The sequence below is a fragment of the Malaclemys terrapin genome, chromosome 1 (assembly GCF_027887155.1).
Source record: "Malaclemys terrapin pileata isolate rMalTer1 chromosome 1, rMalTer1.hap1, whole genome shotgun sequence".
NCBI lineage: Eukaryota > Metazoa > Chordata > Testudines > Emydidae > Malaclemys > Malaclemys terrapin.
The window spans coordinates 84,887,916-84,908,737 of NC_071505.1; the positions used below are offsets into that span (position 1 = coordinate 84,887,916).

The 20,822-nt window shown below is 40.6% G+C and overlaps 2 protein-coding genes across 3 annotated transcripts in view; both read left to right on the top strand.

The window, feature by feature from the left end:
- The window catches only part of APAF1 (apoptotic peptidase activating factor 1), a 79,431-nt gene that overhangs the window by 6,773 nt on the left and 51,836 nt on the right, over positions 1-20,822 (top strand). For both annotated transcript variants that reach the window (XM_054028718.1, XM_054028711.1), the window contains exons 3-11: positions 3,904-4,084; positions 4,605-4,794; positions 5,996-6,193; positions 6,680-6,863; positions 11,033-11,145; positions 11,977-12,108; positions 12,555-12,793; positions 16,456-16,623; positions 19,279-19,410. In XM_054028718.1, the coding sequence (XP_053884693.1) occupies positions 3,947-4,084; positions 4,605-4,794; positions 5,996-6,193; positions 6,680-6,863; positions 11,033-11,145; positions 11,977-12,108; positions 12,555-12,793; positions 16,456-16,623; positions 19,279-19,410 (1,494 nt within the window). In that variant the 5' untranslated portion in view covers positions 3,904-3,946. The remainder of the gene's footprint in view (positions 1-3,903; positions 4,085-4,604; positions 4,795-5,995; positions 6,194-6,679; positions 6,864-11,032; positions 11,146-11,976; positions 12,109-12,554; positions 12,794-16,455; positions 16,624-19,278; positions 19,411-20,822) is intronic.
- LOC128845622 (uncharacterized) lies at positions 678-3,397 on the top strand. Its single transcript, XM_054044875.1, has 2 exons — positions 678-1,552; positions 3,291-3,397. The coding sequence occupies exons 1-2, from the start codon at positions 769-771 to the stop codon at positions 3,395-3,397; spliced, it is 891 nt and encodes a 296-aa protein (XP_053900850.1). The 5' UTR covers positions 678-768.

A 20,822-nucleotide genomic window follows, 5' to 3' on the forward strand; every position in this document is an offset into this window, starting at 1 on the left:
CTGTAGCAAACCTCGTTGCCTACTCTGTCCCCATATCTACTCTGGCAACAGCATCAGAGGACCCAACCACATCAGCCACACCATCAGGGGCTCATTCACCTGCACATCCTCTAATGTCATATATGCCATCATGTGCCAGCAATGCCCCTCTACCATGTACATTGGCCAAACGGGACAGTCCCTCCGCAAAAGAATAAATGGACACAAATCGGACATCAGGAATGGTAACATACATAAGCCAGTAAGTGAACACTTCAATCTCCCTGGTCATTCTATTACAGATTTAAAAGTCACTATCATTGAACAAAAAAACTTCAGAAACAGACTTCAAAGAGAAACAGCAGAACTAAAATTCATTTGCAAATTCAACACCATTAATCTGGGCTTGAATAGGGACTGGGAGTGGCTGGCTCACTACAGAAGCAGCTTTTCCTCTCCTGGAATTGACACCTCCTCATCTATTATTGGGAGTGGACTACATCCACCCTGATTGAATTGGCCCTGTCAACACTGGTTCTCCACTTGTGAAGTAACTCCCTGCTCTCCATGTGTCTGTATATAATGCCTGCATCTGTAACTTTCACTCTATGCATCCGAAGAAGTGAGGTTTTTACTCACGAAAGCTTATGCCCAAATAAATCTGTTAGTCTTTAAGGTGCCACCAGACTCCTTGTTGTTTTTGTAGATACAGACTAACACGGCTACCCCCTGATACTTGACATAATCTGGTATGACATTCTTGTTAAAATCTCAAGTGTAAGCAAAATAATGCAGAGTCCAGTGATGCAGCTTGATTCAACACTTACCTTACTAAACAACGCACAAGACTTTTTAGTGAAATACAGAGAAAATGGATTCAGAGAAGCACAGGTTACAGCAAGAGAGTTTGCAGAGGCACTCGGTGTAGAATCAGAATTTCCATGTCTGAATGTGATGAGTTTCGAGGAAAAAAATGGCAAGCGGAATATGAAGGAGCAGATGAGCCCATTAGAAGATCCAGAAAAGAAATTTGAGGTTGAATTTTTTAATGTGATGGATAAAGCAATATCTGCCATTGATGAAAGGTTTAATATCTTACAAGCACACTATGAACAGTTTGGATTTTTGTATGACATAACTAAATTCAGTGAAATAGGAAAACAAGAGCAGCTAATGACAAAGTGCAAGAACCTAGAGAGCCTCCTGAAGCATGGTGATAGTTTTGATTTAAATGGACTTGAACTGTACGAAGAATTGAGTACATTATCAGTGTTGCCACATGCAAAGTTGGTGGTGGACATTGTACCGTTTATTCATACCAGCAAACTTGTTGACATATATCCTAATGTGTACATTGCCACTCGTATTCTACTGACAATTCCTGTAACAGTAGCATCAGGAGAACGGAGTTTCTCAAAACTAAAGCTTGTTAAAAACTATCTCCGCTCTACAATGAGTCAGGAATGCTTGACTGGTCTTGCTCTTCTTGCAATCGAACAAGACATCACTTTGTCTTTGTCATACAATGACGTTATTACTCTTTTTGCAGCCAAAAAAGCCAGAAAGATTGCTTGTAATTAAAAACAAATCCTTGTTTCAATACCGCTTCATAGAAATTTCCAATAAAATGTTGATAAATTAAAAAATATATATTATTTGGATCATTCTGTCAATAAATCAGAATTTTTTCTATAACACTACTTCTTTAGTGCAAGTATGGTCCATCAGCATTATAGTGTATTTAATTTGTTTAAACTGGTTTTAATAAAGGGCATGTGGCAAGTTTTCCAATACTGTAAGCTTATGTTTGTGTTGCTAAGAGCAAGTCGGGCATAGGGGCACCAGTTTAACAATACTCGGTAGGGTACCATAAATCCTAAGGATGGCCCTGCTCAAGCAGGCATGTCAGAAGCAGCCGGGAGAGACATAAATCACTGCCTTGGGGAGTGGGGGGCAGGGCTAGGCTGGGTGAGTTTGCAAGACTCTGTCTCTATAGCTCACTGTCGCAGTGCGCCTAGCGCAGAGGGGCAAGGCCCCAGTGTGTTTATGGGACAGGCCCGGCCCTTGCGCTGTGTCAGGGTCGGGCGCAGTCTCACCACTGAGTCTGTGTCCTGGGGGGAGGAGGGGCTTCAGGGTGATTTTCCCCCTTCCCCCCAACCTCCATGCAGCTAGTGGCCTGTGCTTCCCACTGAGAGGCAGCCTCAGTGCACACCACTTGTCCCCATCGCTGTGCCCGCCCTACAGAGGCATGGGGATAATAGAAGCTTTTATGGGGAAGTCCTGGGGTGCCTTGGCCAGGAGTGCCATTTAGGGAGGGCAGGGTACCCAGGCATGGTGGGAGAGCATAGGGTACCCTGTGGTGGTGGGGTGTTGGCGGTTGGGGGCCAGTGGGGTGTCAATCTCAATAAAAGAAGAGGTGAGGCCATAGGGCTGTGCCTTGAGGGAGGGTGCAGTGAGTGTGGGAGGAGCAGCTAAGAGGGAAACAGTCCCTGGGGCAAGGATCCTGAGGGAGGGTGAGCTGAAGAAGGGTTGGGGCTATGAGCAGCTAAGTGGCTCTTGGGGTCTATTTGCCCCCAGAGAAGCAGGGAGCACTTCCTCCTCTCCCTGGGAAGAGATTGGGGACAGACACCATTAATATAATGCATTCTCTCAACTGATTAATTTGATCTTTGCCTTCCTCCCCATCTGTCCCACTTTAGGGTAACTTATACCTTGATCCTGCAGTGAGGATCCATTTGAGCGCAGGGGTTTCTTTAACTCTCTACTCCTAGGAGAATCTTTTGTTTTGGGGGCTTTAACTTTGCCAAACTTAAACCATTTGGGCTGAAAATTTCCATACTGGGTGTCTGCCTAAGGCTGATTTTTGGTTCCTGAGAATGAGATTAGGAAAAGTATGTTGTTTGCTGATGTTAAAAATAAATACATTTCAGTGATTTTGTTAAGAAGCTCAAACACCTCCATGCTTTGGAGAAGGGACTTGAATTTTGGCCGGGGAGGGTGAGGGGACTTGTCCTGTCCTGCTGTCAGGGTTGTGCCTTTTGCCTTTCCTGTGAAAATTTGCCCAAATCCATAAGTCCTTGAAAAGTCTCAGTTTGTACATGCTTAGGGGAGGCTTGGTAGAATTTGGCAGCTAAATTCTCAGAAGATTCCATCTGCACTGAGCATACTCCATCCCCACACAGCTCGTGTCTGCAACTCGACTGCTCATGCACCATCCCCATAGAGCACCTATTGAGCATGCTCTATGCTGGGTTTGCAAGAGCTGAACAAGACTTGGTTAGCAATTTCTCCTGCTGCTGCTGTGGTACCAGGCACAGGAACTGAGAACAGGGAGACTGAGAGCATGGGAAAGAAGATGCCTTCTGCTGGCACACAGCGAGCATGGAGTGGAAGAGGAAGCAGCCTGACTCAGACGTAATGGTGGGTGGAGGAGTTGGAGCAGAAGCCAGAAGGGTTGGATAGGAGCCTGGAGGTTGGGGAGCATCAGTAGGAGCCAGGCATTGGAAGAGAATGGGGAGGATAGGAGCAGGAGACAGGATTGATGCGGAAATGGAGTGGGGGTGAGTTAGAAGTTAGGTAGGAGTTTGGTGGTTGGGAATGGACAGAAGCAGGAGGTGGGATTTTCCCTCTGTTTTCTTAATCTGTTACATTCATCAGCCCAGCTGGACATAAGCATCTGAGCATCTTGGAGAGAGGATAATATGAAAATATTTATAGTGTTCTCAAGAAACACCAGTAGTAGGCTGAAATGTTGGTTGCTTGTATACTTTCTAGTAAGAAGCATTCATAACATGAAACTAAGTGAAGATCAGCTATATTTCAACTGGAGTTAATGTTGGGAATACTGTTGCCACTTTTCTTAAGTTGCATTCTGTAAAAGGAAATATATTTTGAAATTGATTAGTTTCTTAATGTCTTGACTAGCTCATGTTCCTGTGCAAACTTGTTTTTTCTGCACTGAGGAAAAATGGATGTGAAATCTCGAAATCATTTGCTTCTGAATCAAGAAGCATTGGTAAGAGACATCAAGACCTCTTACATTATGGATCATATGATTGCCGATGAAGTACTAACATTACAGGAGGAGGAGAAAGTAAAAGCACAGGTAAAATGCATATCTTCTTAATCACTTTCCTATTCCTAGACTGCCCAACATGTTTTAGAGTACTCGTTTGAATAGTTTTCTGACATCTTAGGCCAGGGGTGGGCAAACTTTTTGGCCTGAGGGCCACGTCGGGCGGTGAAGCGAGTGAGCTGAGGCTGCGGGGGAGGGAGAACAGCGGGGAAGGGGCCGGGGCTAGCCTCTGGGCCAGAAGCTCGGGGGCCAGGCAGGACGGGCCGCAGGCCATAGTTTGCCCACTTCTGTCTTAGGCCATGATTCAGCAAGGTACCTAAACTTGATGTGGGACTATTTACATACTTTAATTCAGCAAGGTATTCAAATACACACCTAACTTTAAGTCTTAATGCAGGTCCATTATCTGACCTGTAATAGCAGCAAGTGGTCCTGGCAATAAGAAGCACAGTCCTTAACTAGCCAGGTGTTGGAACTAGATGACCTAATAGATCTCCCAATTTTTGTGATTGTATATAACAGATTATTTTATTTTGTTTGCTTCTGTTAGACTACACAGAAAGAACGAGCTGCTATGCTAATAAAAATTATTCTTGCAAAAGATAATTATTCATACATATCCTTCTATAACGCACTGCTTCATGAAGGGTACAAAGACCTGGCTGCTCTTCTTCAGGATGCGATCCCTATTATCTCCTCTTGTAATGGAAATAAGTCTATGGATGGAGTTACTTCGTATGGTCAGTATAACGCTTGCATTCTCTATTCTTGAAGATAAAGAATTAAATCCTAGTTTAATTACTATAAAATGAGTAAGGATATTGCTTCAAGTACTGCTTCCTGAGGCAGTTTGATCTGGCACTAGCCAATGTTTCCATATTTCATCTGGCATATGAGGCGGGGAGAGAGTGGTTCTGTTTGAAAATGGTGCAGTTTCATGTCCAGTAACTTTATTTTAGGAAATGTTTTGTTGGTTATTATTTAAGTGAAGGCTTACATGTCCCACATTTCCATTTAAATCCAAATACTTGACTGTGAAGTGGTAGTCAGGAGGAAGACCTTTCATAAGAATGGCCGTACCGGGTCAGACCAAAGGTCCATCTAGCCCAGTATCCTGTCTACCGACAGTGGCCAATGCCAGGTGCCCCAGAGGGAGTGGACCAACAGGCAATGATAGTTTGCCATCCATCTCCTGACAAACAGAGGGTAGGGACACCATTCCTTACCCATTCTGGCTAATATCCATTAATGGACTTAACCACCATGAATTTATCCAGTTCTCTTTTAAATGCTGTTATAGTCCTAGCCTTCACAACCTCCTCAGGTAAGGAGTTCCACAAGTTGACTGTGCGCTGCGTGAAGAACTTCCTTGTATTTGTTTTAAACCTGCTGCCTATTAATTTCATTTGGTGACCCCTAGTTCTTGTATTATGGGAATAAGTAAATAACTTTTCCTTATCCACTTTCTCCACATCACTCAAGATTTTATATACCTCTATCATATCCCCCCTTAGTTTCCTCTTTTCCAAGCTGAAGAGTCCTAGCCTCTTTAATCTCTCCTCATATGGGACCCATTTCAAACCCCTAATCATTTTAGTTGCCCTTTTCTGAACCTTTTCTAGTGCCAGTATATCTTTTTTTAGATGAGGAGACCACATCTGTAAGCAGTATTCGAGATGTGAGCGTACCATCGATTTATATAAGGGCAATAATATATTCTCAGTCTTATTCTCTATCCCCTTTTTAATGATCCCCTGTTCTGGGGACAAGCAGTGGATTTCAGCAACTGGTGATCCAGTACTTTTTATGATGGGGAAAAAAGTTTTGGGTTGTTGGGTTTTTTGGGGTGGGTGGGTGGCTTTTTTGTTTGTTTTTAAAGAGCTGGGGAAAAATCACTTAGAAATTATTTCTGTGTATGGTGTTGTTTTTTTTACATTTCAGTGAGGACAGTCCTCTGTGAAGGTGGAGTACCACAAAGACCAGTTGTATTTGTTACTCGTCCAAAGCTGGTAAAAGCAATTCAACAGAAACTGTACAACTTAAGAAATGAACCAGGTTGGGTTACTGTTTATGGAATGGCAGGTTGTGGGAAGTCTGTTTTAACAGCAGAAGCACTACGGGATCACCATCTCTTGGAAGGTACAGATGCCCTTTCTTTACGCACATACCAAATTTTCATAAATTATTATAGAGCCTAAGTCCCATTGCAGGTAAATGGGATTCAGGTTTCTAAATGATTTGGGCATTTCTAAAAAATCTCATCCAGTATTTATACCTCTGATCATCATCTGATACTCTAGGATCATTGGATATTGCTGTAATTCATAGAAAAAGGTCCCCAGAGTATCTTTCCATCCTGGATAGTATTTTAAATAAGGACATAAGCAGTTCACTCTTACTTTGGTGATGTACAAATGTATTTGGATTTAGAATTATGGAAGTATTATTCACATTTCAAAATATGTTTATCTAGTTTGACAACTGCTTATCAGAGTCTAAAATTTATTCCCATCTTAGCTATATATAAAGTAATTTATTGACATAATTTTGCTTGTATTTGTCATTCATAGCAAATATATTTCAACTAAAAATATGAATTTTAACTTTGCATCATTTCTTTGTTAGATTGCTTCCCAGGAGGAGTACATTGGATTTCTGTTGGAAAACAAGACAAGGCGGGGCTCCTAATGAAACTCCAGAATCTTTGTAGTAGACTAGACCAGGACTTCTCTCTTTCACAAAGGCCACCGCTTAATATTGAGGAGGCTAAAGATCGCCTTCGTCTGCTGATACTACGCAAATACCCCAGGTACTGTTAGTGGGATAAAAGATGTGTCGGAGGAATTAGGCTATATGTAAAAAATCATGATCTTGGTCAAGTTGCTTAACCTTTTTGTGACTTGGTTTCAAAACTTGTAAAATGAGGTAACACCATGGTCACCCTTTCAATTCTTTCCAACTTAGTCTTTGAATATCCTTGGAGGTAATGCTGTAAATTGTGAGGAAATGTTACATAAGGCAGAATCAGAAAGATTTTCAAGAAGTTGGGTTACTCTTAAACATATTATGATTCTCAAATGAAAGTCCCTATATCAGGATTTCCCAGACACTGCATGGTGGATTCAGGAAGGCATGCCAAAACGGAAATTACATACACGAAAATGTAAAAGGATTTATAATGTGCACTATGTAGTAGTATATCCCTTTTAGATCAACTTACTGTTGTAAAGTGAGAACCCTTGCCAGTGATTCAGCGTAGAATTGTCTTGGATGTGAATATGCGCATGAATATGAAAATTCTGCTGATAGAGTTACATGTTTAACATGATTTGTGCCTGGACTTTATGCAGAATAGTGCACTTCCCATTAATCATGTACACCAGGGGTCGGCAGCCTTTCAGAAGTGGTGTGCCGAGTCTTCATTTATTCACTTTAATTTAAGGTTTCGCGTGCTGGTAATACATTTTAACGATTTTTAGAAGGTCTCTCTCTATAAGTCTATATATAATATAACTAAACTACTGTTGTATGTAAAGTAAACAAAGTTTTCAAAATGTTTAAGAAGCTTTATTTAAAATTAAATTAAAATGCAGATCTTAAGCTGCCAGCCTGCTCAGCCCGCTGTGGGCTTGGGGTTCCATTCACCTAGGCCGGCAAGGGGCTGAGCGGGGCCTGCAGCCGGAACCCCGGTTGGCCAGGGGCCGGCAGCCAGAACCCCAGGTTGGCAGCGGGCTGAGCGGGGCCGGCGGCTGGGCTGGCAGCCAGAACCCGGGGCCGGCAGCCAGAATCCCAGACCAGCGGCGGGCTGAGCGGGGCCGGGACCCCAGACCGGTGGCGGGCCGGGCGGCTCAGCTCGCTGCTGGTCTGGGGTTCCGTCTGCTGGCTCCTGCCAGCCAGGGTCCTGGCTGCCGGCCCCGCTCAGCCGCTGCTGGTCTGGGGTTCTGGCTGTCGGCCCCGTTCAGCCCGCTGCCAATCTGGTGCTCAGGGTGGGGATGTGGGGAGTGCAGGAGTCAGGGCAGGGGATGTGGGGGGGATGCAGGGAGCTGCGGTGCAGGGGTCAGGGCAGAGGGCTGGGGGGGTGGGCTGGGATCGGGGGGTGCTCCCAGCCCCCTGCCCTGTGCGGCTCATGGCAGGGGGCTGGAGGGATATGCCCCACTCCTAACCCCCTTCCCCAAGGTCCCTCTCCTGCCTCCCTTCCATGCCTCCTTACCGGTTTGAGCAGCGAGGGCGCTGGGGCTGCTCTTCTCCCCTCCCTCGCAAGGGCCATCGGCAGCAGGGAGGGAGAGGAGGCCGGGCTCGACGCAGCACGCTGGGGGAAGAGGCGGGGGAGGGGGAAGCTTGGCTGCCGGTGGAGCCTGCTGTACAGCAGCAGCCGGCAGGAGCAAGCTTGCTTCTGCCCCCTGCCCCCGCCAGAGAGGGCGCGGGTCGGAGAAGAGCAGGCTGGGTCGGGCAGGATTTTTAATGGCACGCTGCTGCCTGCCGGGGTCTGGCTCAGCCCACTGCCGGGACCCCGGCAGGCAGCAGCGTGCCATTAAAAATCGGCTCGCGTGCCATCGGTTGACGACCCCATGAAGTACCTATGCACACAGACTATGACAAAATGTGTCATTAAGAACACTAGACACGGTGTTTGTGATTGTTCACGACACCCCAGGGCAGCGCTAAGCCTTACCCAACCATGTTGCTTTTGTTGTTCAGTCTATGTTGGAGATTAGTTCTGGCTGTGGGATGACATGGAAAGAGGAGTCCTTTTGTGAAGATGAATCTTTTGTGAAAAAGTCAGTGATAGTTTATTCCAATGATAGTTCAGAAGGCAAAAAGAAAATATAGAAATACTACGTATGGTTTCTCACTGATTGACTTGAAACCATAGCTTGTGGTTAGATCTGAAGTTATGGCTGCCAAGAATATGTAATCTTTGAAGTGGTGGTGATATTCAGAAACCAAATATCTGTCATTGAAAGAGAAACCTGAGGAGAAATCAGCAAGATTTAATTGCTCTATCAGGAAATGTCAGACAAATGTCCTTCAGATATCTTGCATGTGTCACACAACAATGTAAGGCATATACCGTTGCAGAAAATCTTATCCTTCTCTAAGGAATAGACTTGGTTTCAAAAGTTGTTTGGCCTGAAGCAGGTTCTTAAAGTGAAAGTAGTTCTTTATTTAAATGATAATTTAGTGTCACAGTAATGATATGACTGAGTATATCCAACAGCCCAACTACTTTCAAACTTTAGGAAAAGTGACAAATCAGCAATTGACTGGAAGTGTCAACTAACATCTCTGGTGCTGCAGAACTTCTGACATGTTTGAGATATGTTTCTGATTGTACTGAAGACTTGCTGTTCTGTAAAGCAGTGCTAGAACAAGCAGGAGAGGTATCTAAAAGAACTTTGAGGAAGCAGTCAGAGACTTCTATATTTAGTTGGAGTAGTAATATTGCAAGCTCCATAGATGGTGTCAGGCAGAAAAATAGAGAGCTGTTCACACACACATTCTTTGCTTTATTGTTTCATATGTTGCAAAATTTTTGTTTCCACGAAAATGCCTGAACACCGATGTGTAGTCCTCCATGAAGCTTTTATAGTAATGAGCTTTGGTGTAAGGGTCATTCCACTAATTCTTGACTTTTATTTTTGTTTTACTTTGTGATGACAGCAACTCCTACTCCTTGTTGAAGTGCGAGAGGTTTAAAATGTGAAGTGCTATCCTGATTCTTTCAAATAAGAGAAGTGCAGATTTTTATGAAAGATCAGCAATCCCCCCTTGTTGACATATTCAATAATCAACTTTAGTGGCACACTTAACCTGCCTTTCTGAAATCTTTGGTCACTTAAACTCATTTTTTCTCACTAGCAGCAGAATCTGAATATTCAGTTCATGCATGACAGGATAGATACATTCCCCAGAAAACTTGGATACTGGTTTTTCTGAGCACAAAGAGGAAGCTTGGAGTTGTTTCCTCATAGTTCCCTCAATGAAGTCTGAAACAAGGATGCAGTTGGTATCCACCAGGAATTTATAAATCAGCATCTCAGGGAACTTCAGACCCACCTGTGGAACTATTTCCTGATTGTCCATGGAAGAGAGAGATTAATCACCAACCTCTTTATTCAAGGGGCTGTTGATTTGAGAGCACTAACAAAGCCATTTCAAGACAAACGGACAGACCCCACCTAGGACTTGATGCTACAACTGACGTTCTCTAGCCAGGAATTCAGCAGAGTTCAGCTACCTCTGAAAGAGGATCTAGCATTAGTTGTGAAGATTTTCAAGTCTAACTCCATTTTTATCTGTCAGTTTTCTCTTTGGTGATGAAAATAAAGCATTCCAATTGCCTTCGGTCAAAAGTGAAACTGGACTGTGTTTTCCCAATCAGTACCTGGGAATATTTTTCTTAACAAGACAACATTATTCATCATATTGGATTGTGATTATAGTTTAACACTCTGTACCTCACTTCTTATTGAAGTCCCCTTTTTCAGTATTCTGATTTTCTCCAAAATGAATGAGTGCTGGCCATTGATGCTTAGGACATTCTCTGAAATTTTGGAATTGATTGGATGCAGTGTTCAAAAGTTACACTTCATAAACATACCTATACAAATAGAGAAATGCTGTTGAGAGGAGTGTAAGGCCTCACAAGCTTGGCCAACAAACACATTTATTTATCTATCCTGAAAGATATTAAAAAGAAAAATCTCAAAATGCTTGCCTAACATTTCTCCTGTGACAAATATATGGAGCCATAACTTACAAGCAAAGATGTATGTTTTCCCGATTGACAAAGCCACGAATGGCAAAATCTTTTAATTATTTTCTGAGATATTTGGCTTCAAAACATACCATTCTTTCCTGAATTGCAGTGTTTAATGCCTCTTAAAGATAGCATTTTAATAATGAAATAACTTTCCAGAGTATTTGTTTGAAAAGTGATCAGTTGACCCTGATTTTTTTTTTTCTTGTTTGTTTTAGGTGTCTCATGGTTCTGGATGACATTTGGGATTCATGGGTATTAAAAGCTTTTGATAATCAGTGTCAAGTTCTTATTACTAGTAGGGATAGGAGTGTGACAGACTCGGTGACTGGTAAGGATTGTTTTCTTCCTTGCCTAGGTCTTGATATTATGTATATATGTTTTTAAAACTAATGAATTTTTATTTAAATGTTTGCGTTCCTTTTGAAAGGGTACTGCTTTCTTCTCCTTCACCTCGGTTATAAAAATGATTCCTCAGGTATGCTCTACCTCTCTCAGGTGCAGGTAACTTAAGTAATAGGGAATCTAAGGGACACAAGGTAAAGTTGCTGCCTGCTACACTCCAATTCCATAAGTATATGCATAGAAAATTCTATGTGCTGTTAACAAAGACCATGAAAACATTTAACAGCCTGTGAAGTAGATTCTGTTGTCTCGTGTGCAAAATAGAAAAGCCTTTTAGAATCCTACCCTTCCTACTTCCTGCCCTCCAATACCCTTATGTTTAGCAATTTTACAGTTTCATAAATACCTGTGGTATGACAAAAAACACACTTGCAAAATCTATACAGTCAGTGATGTTTTACCTAAGCTGCCGAGATCCACCATGTTTCCTTAGTATGTTTTAAATACTAACTTTATTGAGTGGGGAAGGAGATGGCCTGAATACTAAACTATAGCCTAATAATTATCACTGTAACAGTTATTTTGAGTATTATTAAATGTCAGTTTGGTTTTGATAAGTGCAATTTCTGCTCCTTTTCCCACCACTCTTGTGCAAAAGTACTTTAGTATACATACAGAGAAGGAAGAGCCAAGTCTCCAAGCATGTACCTTGTTTAAAGTTTTGTTTTGGAAGTCCTCTAACCTCTTGCACACAAGCTAATTTAAATACTTCACATACATCTTACCAAGTTGTTTTTTTAATAATTTAAATCTCCAGGCAATAAATATGAAATTCCTGTGGAGAGTGGATTAGCACATGACAAAGGACTTGAGATTTTGTCTCTGTTTGTTAATATGAAAATAACAGATCTGCCAGAAGAGGCTGATAGTATTGTAGGGGAATGCAAAGGTATGTAGTTTGCTAGTTTTTATTTTATAATCAGAAATATTTGTAGTTTTTAGTTTCTACTTTATAGAAATAAAGTAAGGGACATACATTCTGTAATACAGTATCATTTTAAATGAACAATGTAAGTTACTGCTGGACCTCTGCTTGTAAGCAAAATGGATGGTTATCTTGGTTTTTGACTATACAGCTTTTTCTACACCTCTTCTCAATCTGTTTAGAGTACATACAGAAAGGAGTATTCAGATGAATTCCCAAAAGTTTCATATCACAAGCACATAGATAAACAGCATATTCTGTTCGCCTGGCCTCCACCCTCCTCAACCTTTGTTGAAGAAACAAGAACCGGACCTGACTTCCCCATCAACAGCTATATTTAACTATTGGATCCTATTGCTTAACCGTTTATCTCCATTTAAGATTTTAACCTTTTTCTTCATGTTTTTCAGGTTCGCCTCTTGTAGTGTCATTGATAGGTGCATTATTACGAGATTTCCCAAATCGTTGGGAATATTACCTCAGACAGCTGCAGAATAAGCAATTTAAAAGAATAAGGAAATCATCATCTTATGATTATGAAGCACTTGATGAAGCCATGTCCATGAGTGTTGAAATGTTAAATGAAAATTTTAAAGACTATTATAAAGATCTTTCTGTCCTTCAAAAGGATGTTAAGGTGCCGACTAAGGTAATAACAGCAAAACTGAGAAGTTTTATAGTTGTTAGTGAGATACAACTCCTCACTTTAAAAGAAAAAAAAACAACTGGTTTTAATCAATGTGTATGACCTAATGAAAAGAATTTATCACCATGGTGATTTAAAAAAAAAAAACTGCAGCAGACTAGCTCCATCATCATATAATAGCATCTTAGTTTGATATTTAACAAAAGAGCTGTTGAAATAATATAATACCTCGCTCTTGTATAGCTCTCTTAATCAGACTTTAATTGATTTAGCCAAAAGTTGAAAAAGCATATCAAAAGTGGTTAGCAGTTGAGATAGGTTGAGTAAGTAAGCATGATCGCTTTGGTCAGAACATGCAGATGAATGAAGGCAGACACGGGTGAATTAAGTAGCAGGCTGCCATTTGATTAATTTAGCACTCCTTCCCAGTGGGTTACGTGCCTCATCTATCTCTCTCTCGTACCAGGTATTTCACTGGGCCCAGAGAGGGGTTGTATAGCTCCCCACATATGACCAATAACTTGAGACAGACTCTCCTCAGTTCACTTCTGATTCCTCTTGCCCTGCCCATATAAGGGGGTACTGAAGTGGTATCTAGATCTTTGAAGAGTTCTGGTCTCCCCTTTTCCTTAAGCAAAGTTCACAAGCAAAATCCTGGGTGTAGTTTAAGAATATAAGAATGGCCATACTGGGTCAGACCAAAGGTCCATCTAGCCCAGTATCCTGTCTTCCGACAGTGGCCAATGCCAGGTGCCCCAGAGTGAATGAACTGAATAGGTAATCATCAAGTGATTCATCCCGTTGCCCATTCCCAGCTTCTGGTAAACAGGCTAGGGACACCATCCCTGCCTATTCTAGCTAATAGCCATTGATGGACCTATCCTCCATGAACTTATCTAGGTTTTTTTTTTTTTTTTTTTTGACCCTGTTATAGTCTTGGCCTTCACAACAGCCTCTGGCAAAGAGTTCCACAGATTGATTGTGCGTTGTGGGAAAAAATACTTCCTTTTGTTTTTGTTTTAAACCTGCTGCCTATTAATTTCATTTGGTGACCACTAGTTCTTGTGTTGTGAGAAGGAGTAATAACACTTCCTTATTTACTTTCTCCACACCCATCATGATTTTTATAGATCTCTATCATATCGCCCCTTAGTTGTCTCTCTTCCAAGCTGAAAAGTCCCACTCTTATTAATCTCTCCTCATACGGAAGCCATTCCATACCCTTAATCATTTTTGTTGCCCTTTTCTGAACCTTTTCCAATTCCAATAAATCTTTTTTGAGATGGGGCAACCATATCTGCACGCAGTATTCAAGATGTGGGTGTACCATGGATTTATATAGAGGCAATATGATATTTTCTGTTTTATTTTCTATCCCTTTCTTAATGATTCCCAACATTCTGTTAGCTTTTTTGACTGCCGCTGCATATTGAGTGGATGTTTTCAGAGAACTATCCACAATGACTCCTAAGATCTCTTTCTTGAGTGGTAACAGCCAATTTAGACTCCATCATTTTATATGTATAGTTGGGATTATGTTTTCCAATGTGCATTACTTTGCATTTATCAGCATTGAATTTCAACTGCCCTTTTGTTGCCCAGTCACCCAGTTTTGTGACATCCTTTTGTAGCTCTTCGCAGTCTGCTTGGGACTTCACTATCTTGAGTAGTTTTGTCTGCAAATTTTGCCACCTCACTGTTTATCCCTTTTTCCAGATCATTTATGAATATGTTGACTAGGACTGGTCCCAGTACAGACCCCTGGGGAGTCCCAGTACAGACTTACAGATTTACCTCTGCAATGTGGCCCATTAGCCTTTATTTGTGCTGGCCATCAGTTGCAAATTGTAACAAAATAACATTACTATAAATTCCTCATTAAACTTCCACATCCTATTCCTTTTATCTTGCCTCCGTGATATTACAAGGAAGGTGAAATAACTCTCTGTGCCTCTGCCAGTTGGCCCAATGGGAAAAATTCTTTCCTGATCCTAATACTGGCAGTCAGATTTGTAGCATTCTAAAAACAGCTCCTATACTACAACTATGAGAAGGGAGGATGGGGCAGGCAAAGGGGACAAAAGGCCCTGAAAGCACAGGAAGAAATTTAAATTATTGGGAGAAGAGGACAAGCGTTGGGACAATCAGTTCCTTTATCTACCCCAGCTGGCCAATGAGAGCCTGAGAGCCAAGGGTGAAGGAGGTGCCTAGCCTGAATATGCATGCTCTCTCCCTTGTGGGCTGTCTACCCACTCCCAATCTTCCTCCCCTGGCACAAACTCCTCCAAAAACCCCAAGCAGTGTTTGTTAATGGTAGCCTGTGCTGCTACCTATCACGGCTTTTGATGAATACCATATATTTTCACTTATCTTAACGTTGTCTTCAAATGCATTGATTACCTCCCTGTGCAGCTTGCGTCTTAAAGGAGACTACTAAACCAGGTTGACTTCTATTTCAAAACTGCATAGGTATGGTAAGATTATTAAATGAAATTGGTTACTAATGGCATATGGCTTCTACTAAAAATATACACTATTGACTTTGTGTGTAAAAATAATAAACAAAATCAATTAAAGTAATTATTATTTAAAACTTGTGTTCCCTACTCTTAGAAAATGAATTAGATTGTTATTAAATGAAAATATATTGTACTTGTATGGCCTTTCTTATGTCTGATACACTACCCAAAGTGCTAGGTTGTTTTATTAAGATAGTTGGCATTCATAGGAAACGATTTAGATGCAGTTCAACTGAATGTTTTCCATCCCCTTTCAGAACTTCAAGACTCTTTACACTTACTGAGAAGCTGTAAGACAGAGTCCGATGGTCTCAGAAAGGATTAGACTAAGAATGTTGGTTCTTAGGGCATGTTTCCAAATGAAACACTTTCAGAGATCTGTGGCTATATAGGTGTGCATCATGCAAGAAGTGAGAGAGGCAGGATTTGGGGGAGACTTATTTTGATTGTACCTTGATAAAAAGTATTTCTTTACTTTAGAAGCAAAGGTTAACTTCTTGGTTTGTGTCATTCTAATATTTGCAAGATATAAGTAATAAAAAATAAATCCACTATTACAGGTAAAAAGTCCTCCTTAAATAATCCTACCCTTTTCCAACCAACAAATTAAGTAAACTAATACAAGCCTTACTCCCCTCTCCCAAAAATGAAAACCTATTGTTATTTTTTCTCAGAAACTCATATCTAGAGTGTGTCCTTACCATGTTTGTCATTTTTTCCCCTGTGCATTTTAAATACACTGACTTCTTGCCACCTGGTCCAATAGTAGTCTAAATATTTTTGGACGTCAGACTCCCCTTCCCTTTCCCTCTAGTTATTTTAAGCAAAGATTCTATATGTGCTTGTTTTGGAGGTTGAAATCCCTCCTCAAGAACTTCAGGCATTTCTTGGTAATATTTAGTGCTAATAAAACGCCTAAATCTTGCATTTTTATGTAAACCTAGATTGATCTGTAACCTAGTTTGGTATGAAAAGTTAACTTTACTGACCTCATTGTTTTGTCTGTTGTGTAGGAAGTTTTATGCATTAATTAATGTGTTCTTTGTTGTCAAAGAAATAAGTAATTTTGTGACCTCTTGTAATGTTGGGGTAGTCATATTGCTTCCTTAGTCCTACCCCTTTTATGTTTTAAAATGTTTTTTTTAGGTGCTTTGTATTCTTTGGGATATGGAGACTGAAGAAGTGGAAGATATACTGCAAGAATTTGTTAATAAATCTCTCTTATTTTGTGATCGTAATGGGAAGTCATTCCATTATTATTTGCATGATCTTCAACTTGACTTTCTCACAGAGAAGAATTGCGATCAGCTTCAGGTACAGTAACCACAACTCTAGTTTATACTTACTCTTTAACATTGGTCAGCCTAGTGCAGGGTTAGGCAACCTATGGCACGCATGCCGAAGGCGGCACACAAGCTGATTTTCAGTGACACTCACACTGCCCGGGTCCTGGTCACCGGTCCGGGGTGCTCTGCATTTTAATTTAATTTTAAATAAAGCTGCTTAAACATTTTAAAAATCTTATTTACTTTACATACAATAGTTTAGTTATATATTATAGATTTATAGAAAGAGACCTTCTAAAAGCGTTAAAATGTATTACTGGCACCCGAAACCTTAAATCAGAATGAATAAATGAAGACTCGGCATATCACTTCGGAAACATTGCCGACCCCTGGCCTAGTGTGTTAGATACATTTCTGTAACAGAAAATAGCCATGGTCTAAAATCATTCCTATGTTATAGAATGTTAACCAACCATTTTTGTAAAGATAGATTCTAAATACAGTGAACTTTAACTATGCCTATTAAATTAATTAAACCGTTTTTTCCCCCCTACCTCCCAGTCATTCATCATTTCTGACTATTTTGATACTGAGTAATTTGAAAACATTGAGCTGGGCTGACAGTGGGCATGTTTGGAGTTATGAGATTCTTTCAAATACATTTCTTCTCTTGTTTCTCTGGCTATAACCCATTGCTAGTAAAAGATGATGCAATAGCCACATCACTACATGATATCAAGAAGTATCAAGATGACACTAGAATTGGAATTACCACTTCTATTTTGGTCTATTTTAAATGTAGAAAATAGAAAAGTGTGTGCATATTGGTGGTCTCTTGAATGAAACCTAGGGAAGGAATGAGATAGTGATTGCAAATAGTCTGTTTTTCTCAGTTTCTCTCCCCGTCACCTTCTAGCTCACACTCATTTAGCAAAACTAACAATGAGGAAAGAAAGCAAAAGAACAAGATCAACAACGAGTTACTTATGCAAGTTACAAGGGCTTTACAACTCAAGGCTAACTACAAGCATAAAGTCTTTTAAATTTAGATCTTAAAAAATAGTTTCCCATATTTCACTTCCAGTTTATTTCCATAATTGGAGCATAATATTTCCAAATTCATATCTTGGACATACCAAATGGTCAGCACATTCAAGCTCCGTGGATGACTTGGAGAATAAAGTTAAAAGTAGGTCAGGCAAAGGCTGAACTATTAATTTTGGTTCTATAAACCCACAGTAGTACTTAAAATAGATTAGCGTTATTTTCTGGCAGCTAATGATGAGAGAGGGTGTAACAGGGCATCGTCCTGCTCCTGTCTCTTTTCTAGCCAAGAACTGCTTGGAAATCTTCTTTTTTTCTCGATCACCTTTTGTAATTTATTTACAGTGTCCTTTCCCACCACCTTTACAACTTGTGAAGCTCAGAATTTACAATAGCATATACTTGGCAACAGCTCACTCAGCCCAGGATGGGGGAGACAGAATGCATCTTCCCTCTGAGTGATCTCTCCTGGCTCTGCCTCTGAAAAGCCTTCCAGTCTCTCTCCCTCCCTGAGCATCCTTCTTGTGCTTTTTCTACTTTCTGGGTAGTGGGTTAATTAGTCTTGTTGCTCTCTCCTGCCCATCCACAATCTATCAATTTACAGCTTTTCCCCTGGAGGCTTACTCTAGGGTGATTTAATTGGTGATCCAGTGATCGGAGTGCTGGTGTAACTACTGTTGCCCAGCACTCTTTCACAGAGGGATAACTAGCTTCAAGAAGAATTTGAGCTTAGCTATTTAATAATGCATCCTCTGAGGCCTGAAATTAATTATAAACTGAGTTTTTACAGGTACAGATTATGAAAGCCTTTTATTGTCTCGCTTTTTCTAGGTTTGACTGCAGGTGGTCCTGGAGCGGGACATACATGAAATCCTCCTCCTAGTCCCACCAAAAATCATCTCGCATCTAGGGATGCCATAGTTTCACTACTGAATGAATAGTGAGCGAGCCTAGTACTTGGAGGGCATAGAATTTAGGGTGGGATTTTCAGAAAAAAACCTAGGTGACTTCAAAGTATAGGTCCCATGATTCTCTTGAAACTCCCACCCTAAATTTTCCAGGAACTCAGAAGATAAAAGTAGCTAAAAGTGATCTTTTCAAAAGCAAGAAAGAATCTTCATAAATTCAAGACCCTTTCTCTCCCTGAAGACAAAATATCTTTCTCCTACCTCCATAAAGTAATATTTTATATGCAATGCAAAAAAGGTAAATGCTCACAATAGTCATGTACTGCACTACAAAAGCAAATAGATGACTAGTTTGTGCATATAGAATGTGAGCTCCTACGGTCATAGAATGATTTTATTTTGTAAAGTGCTTTATACATTTACAATGTTTGACAAATATGGTGTGATGTTCCCAGAACTTTGGGATTTCCTTTAGTGAAAATATGGTCCTGACCTAGATATGGGAGTACCTTAACGATACTGTGGAAGAATTTTGCAGGAGAAAAATTAACCTTTCAGATTGTGCATTTAGTGAACTTACATGCTTATTTCACTTTTTATAGAGATGGTAATTAAAATTTTGAGTTCATTCATTCAATAAAATATTTTAAAACCAAAAACGAATAGGAATATTTTAGCCTAGGATTTGATATAGTATTAATTGAAAATTTTGTTGCTGTTCATTGTTGCAGGAGCTGCATAAAAAGATAGTAAATCAGTACAAGAAACATTATAAACTACATATACCTACTCCAGCTCAAGAGGACTGTATGTACTGGTATAACTTCCTAGCATACCACATGGCTAGTGCCAACATGCAGAATGTAAGTTCAGACTCACGTACTTTCTCTCTCCTTTCTCCCACAACCATGTATTCTCTCCCTACATAACTATTTCCTACAAAAGTCTCTTCCTCAATATTGCAAACTCCTGTGATTTCATTGCAAGTCTTTTAATATTTGGTGTGGTGTTGATTGATTTTTGTTGGCTTTTGTTGTTGTCATTGTGTTTTGTTTTGTTCTACAAAAACCAAGCCCCAGCTCTTAGAATCAGGTGGTTACGCCAAAATCTTTGTTCATTTCAAAACTTTCTAGCTTTCTCATAATTGCAGAGAAAAGCTTAATAACATGAACGTTAAAGGCTCAGAAATCAAGGAAAATGAAAAGAACCCCGACTTTTTATTATTTTAAAAGTTCATGATTTTTGGGAGGCTAATGTGACAGGGGATAGTATCGTGGACAAACTTTAAGTTAAATCTCATTGAATTAATGTTAATTGTATTAAAAATGCAGGTGTTTGTATTGTTGTGAGATTATATGCAACTTCTCTAGAAGGAGGGGGTATGCTAATGTAATTCCTTTGGTTATCATCACTTTGAAGCCACCCACTGGAGAGGTTTGAAAATACTAGTTCAAACTGGATTCTCCAGGGAACCACAGACAAAGAAAGAATTTTTCGATAAAATAGCCTAGTTTCAAACAGACTCAGGGCCGCCTTCTTGATCCAGCAAACGGACAGGACCTCTGGTCCACCAGAGGACCCCTAATCCTTAGGGAAGGATTGGAAGGACTTGGCCTACTGGCTGGGTCTGTTATGAACTTGTGATCACAGAAGAAACCCCTTTGTGGGTTTTAAGGACTAATCACCTGACAGAGCCCATGTTGGAGTTGGGGTGATCTCTGGTAAGCTTATTAGCATGCGTGTAGTTTCGCTTATGGTTTTTCATGTTTTTTCTGTACTTACTGCCTTTGCCCCAGGAATAAATAGAAAGAGCTATGTGTTAACTTATAACTCTTGACAATCACTCTCTTATTACTCTCTGAAAAGAAAGTAAGCAAAACTGCTTATGCAGAGTCCCTTTCTGAGAATAATACAATAAAGGCAGAGAACTGTGCAGCCTGGAAATACCCTGGTCAGAAGGGAGAGAGATGCAGGTCTCCACCCAAGAGAGGCAACAGCTGGGGAGCTGGAAGCCAGAGAATGCATGCCCCTTGATGGATCACTGAGGTGAAATACAGGTGCAGTTGTCCTGAACTGGAACACCTACCTTGTGATTTTTAAATACTTTGGATTTGCCATACTGCTTCTTTCTTACATTACAAGTAGCTTGTTTTGGGTAGGGGGAAATCCTTAGTTAATCTAAACTATTTCCCCTCCCTATCTCATCAGATTTAATTTTTGCTCTCACCATAATTTTGTTATATGTTGTATGTGAGCCATTCTGTGGATGTGGAGT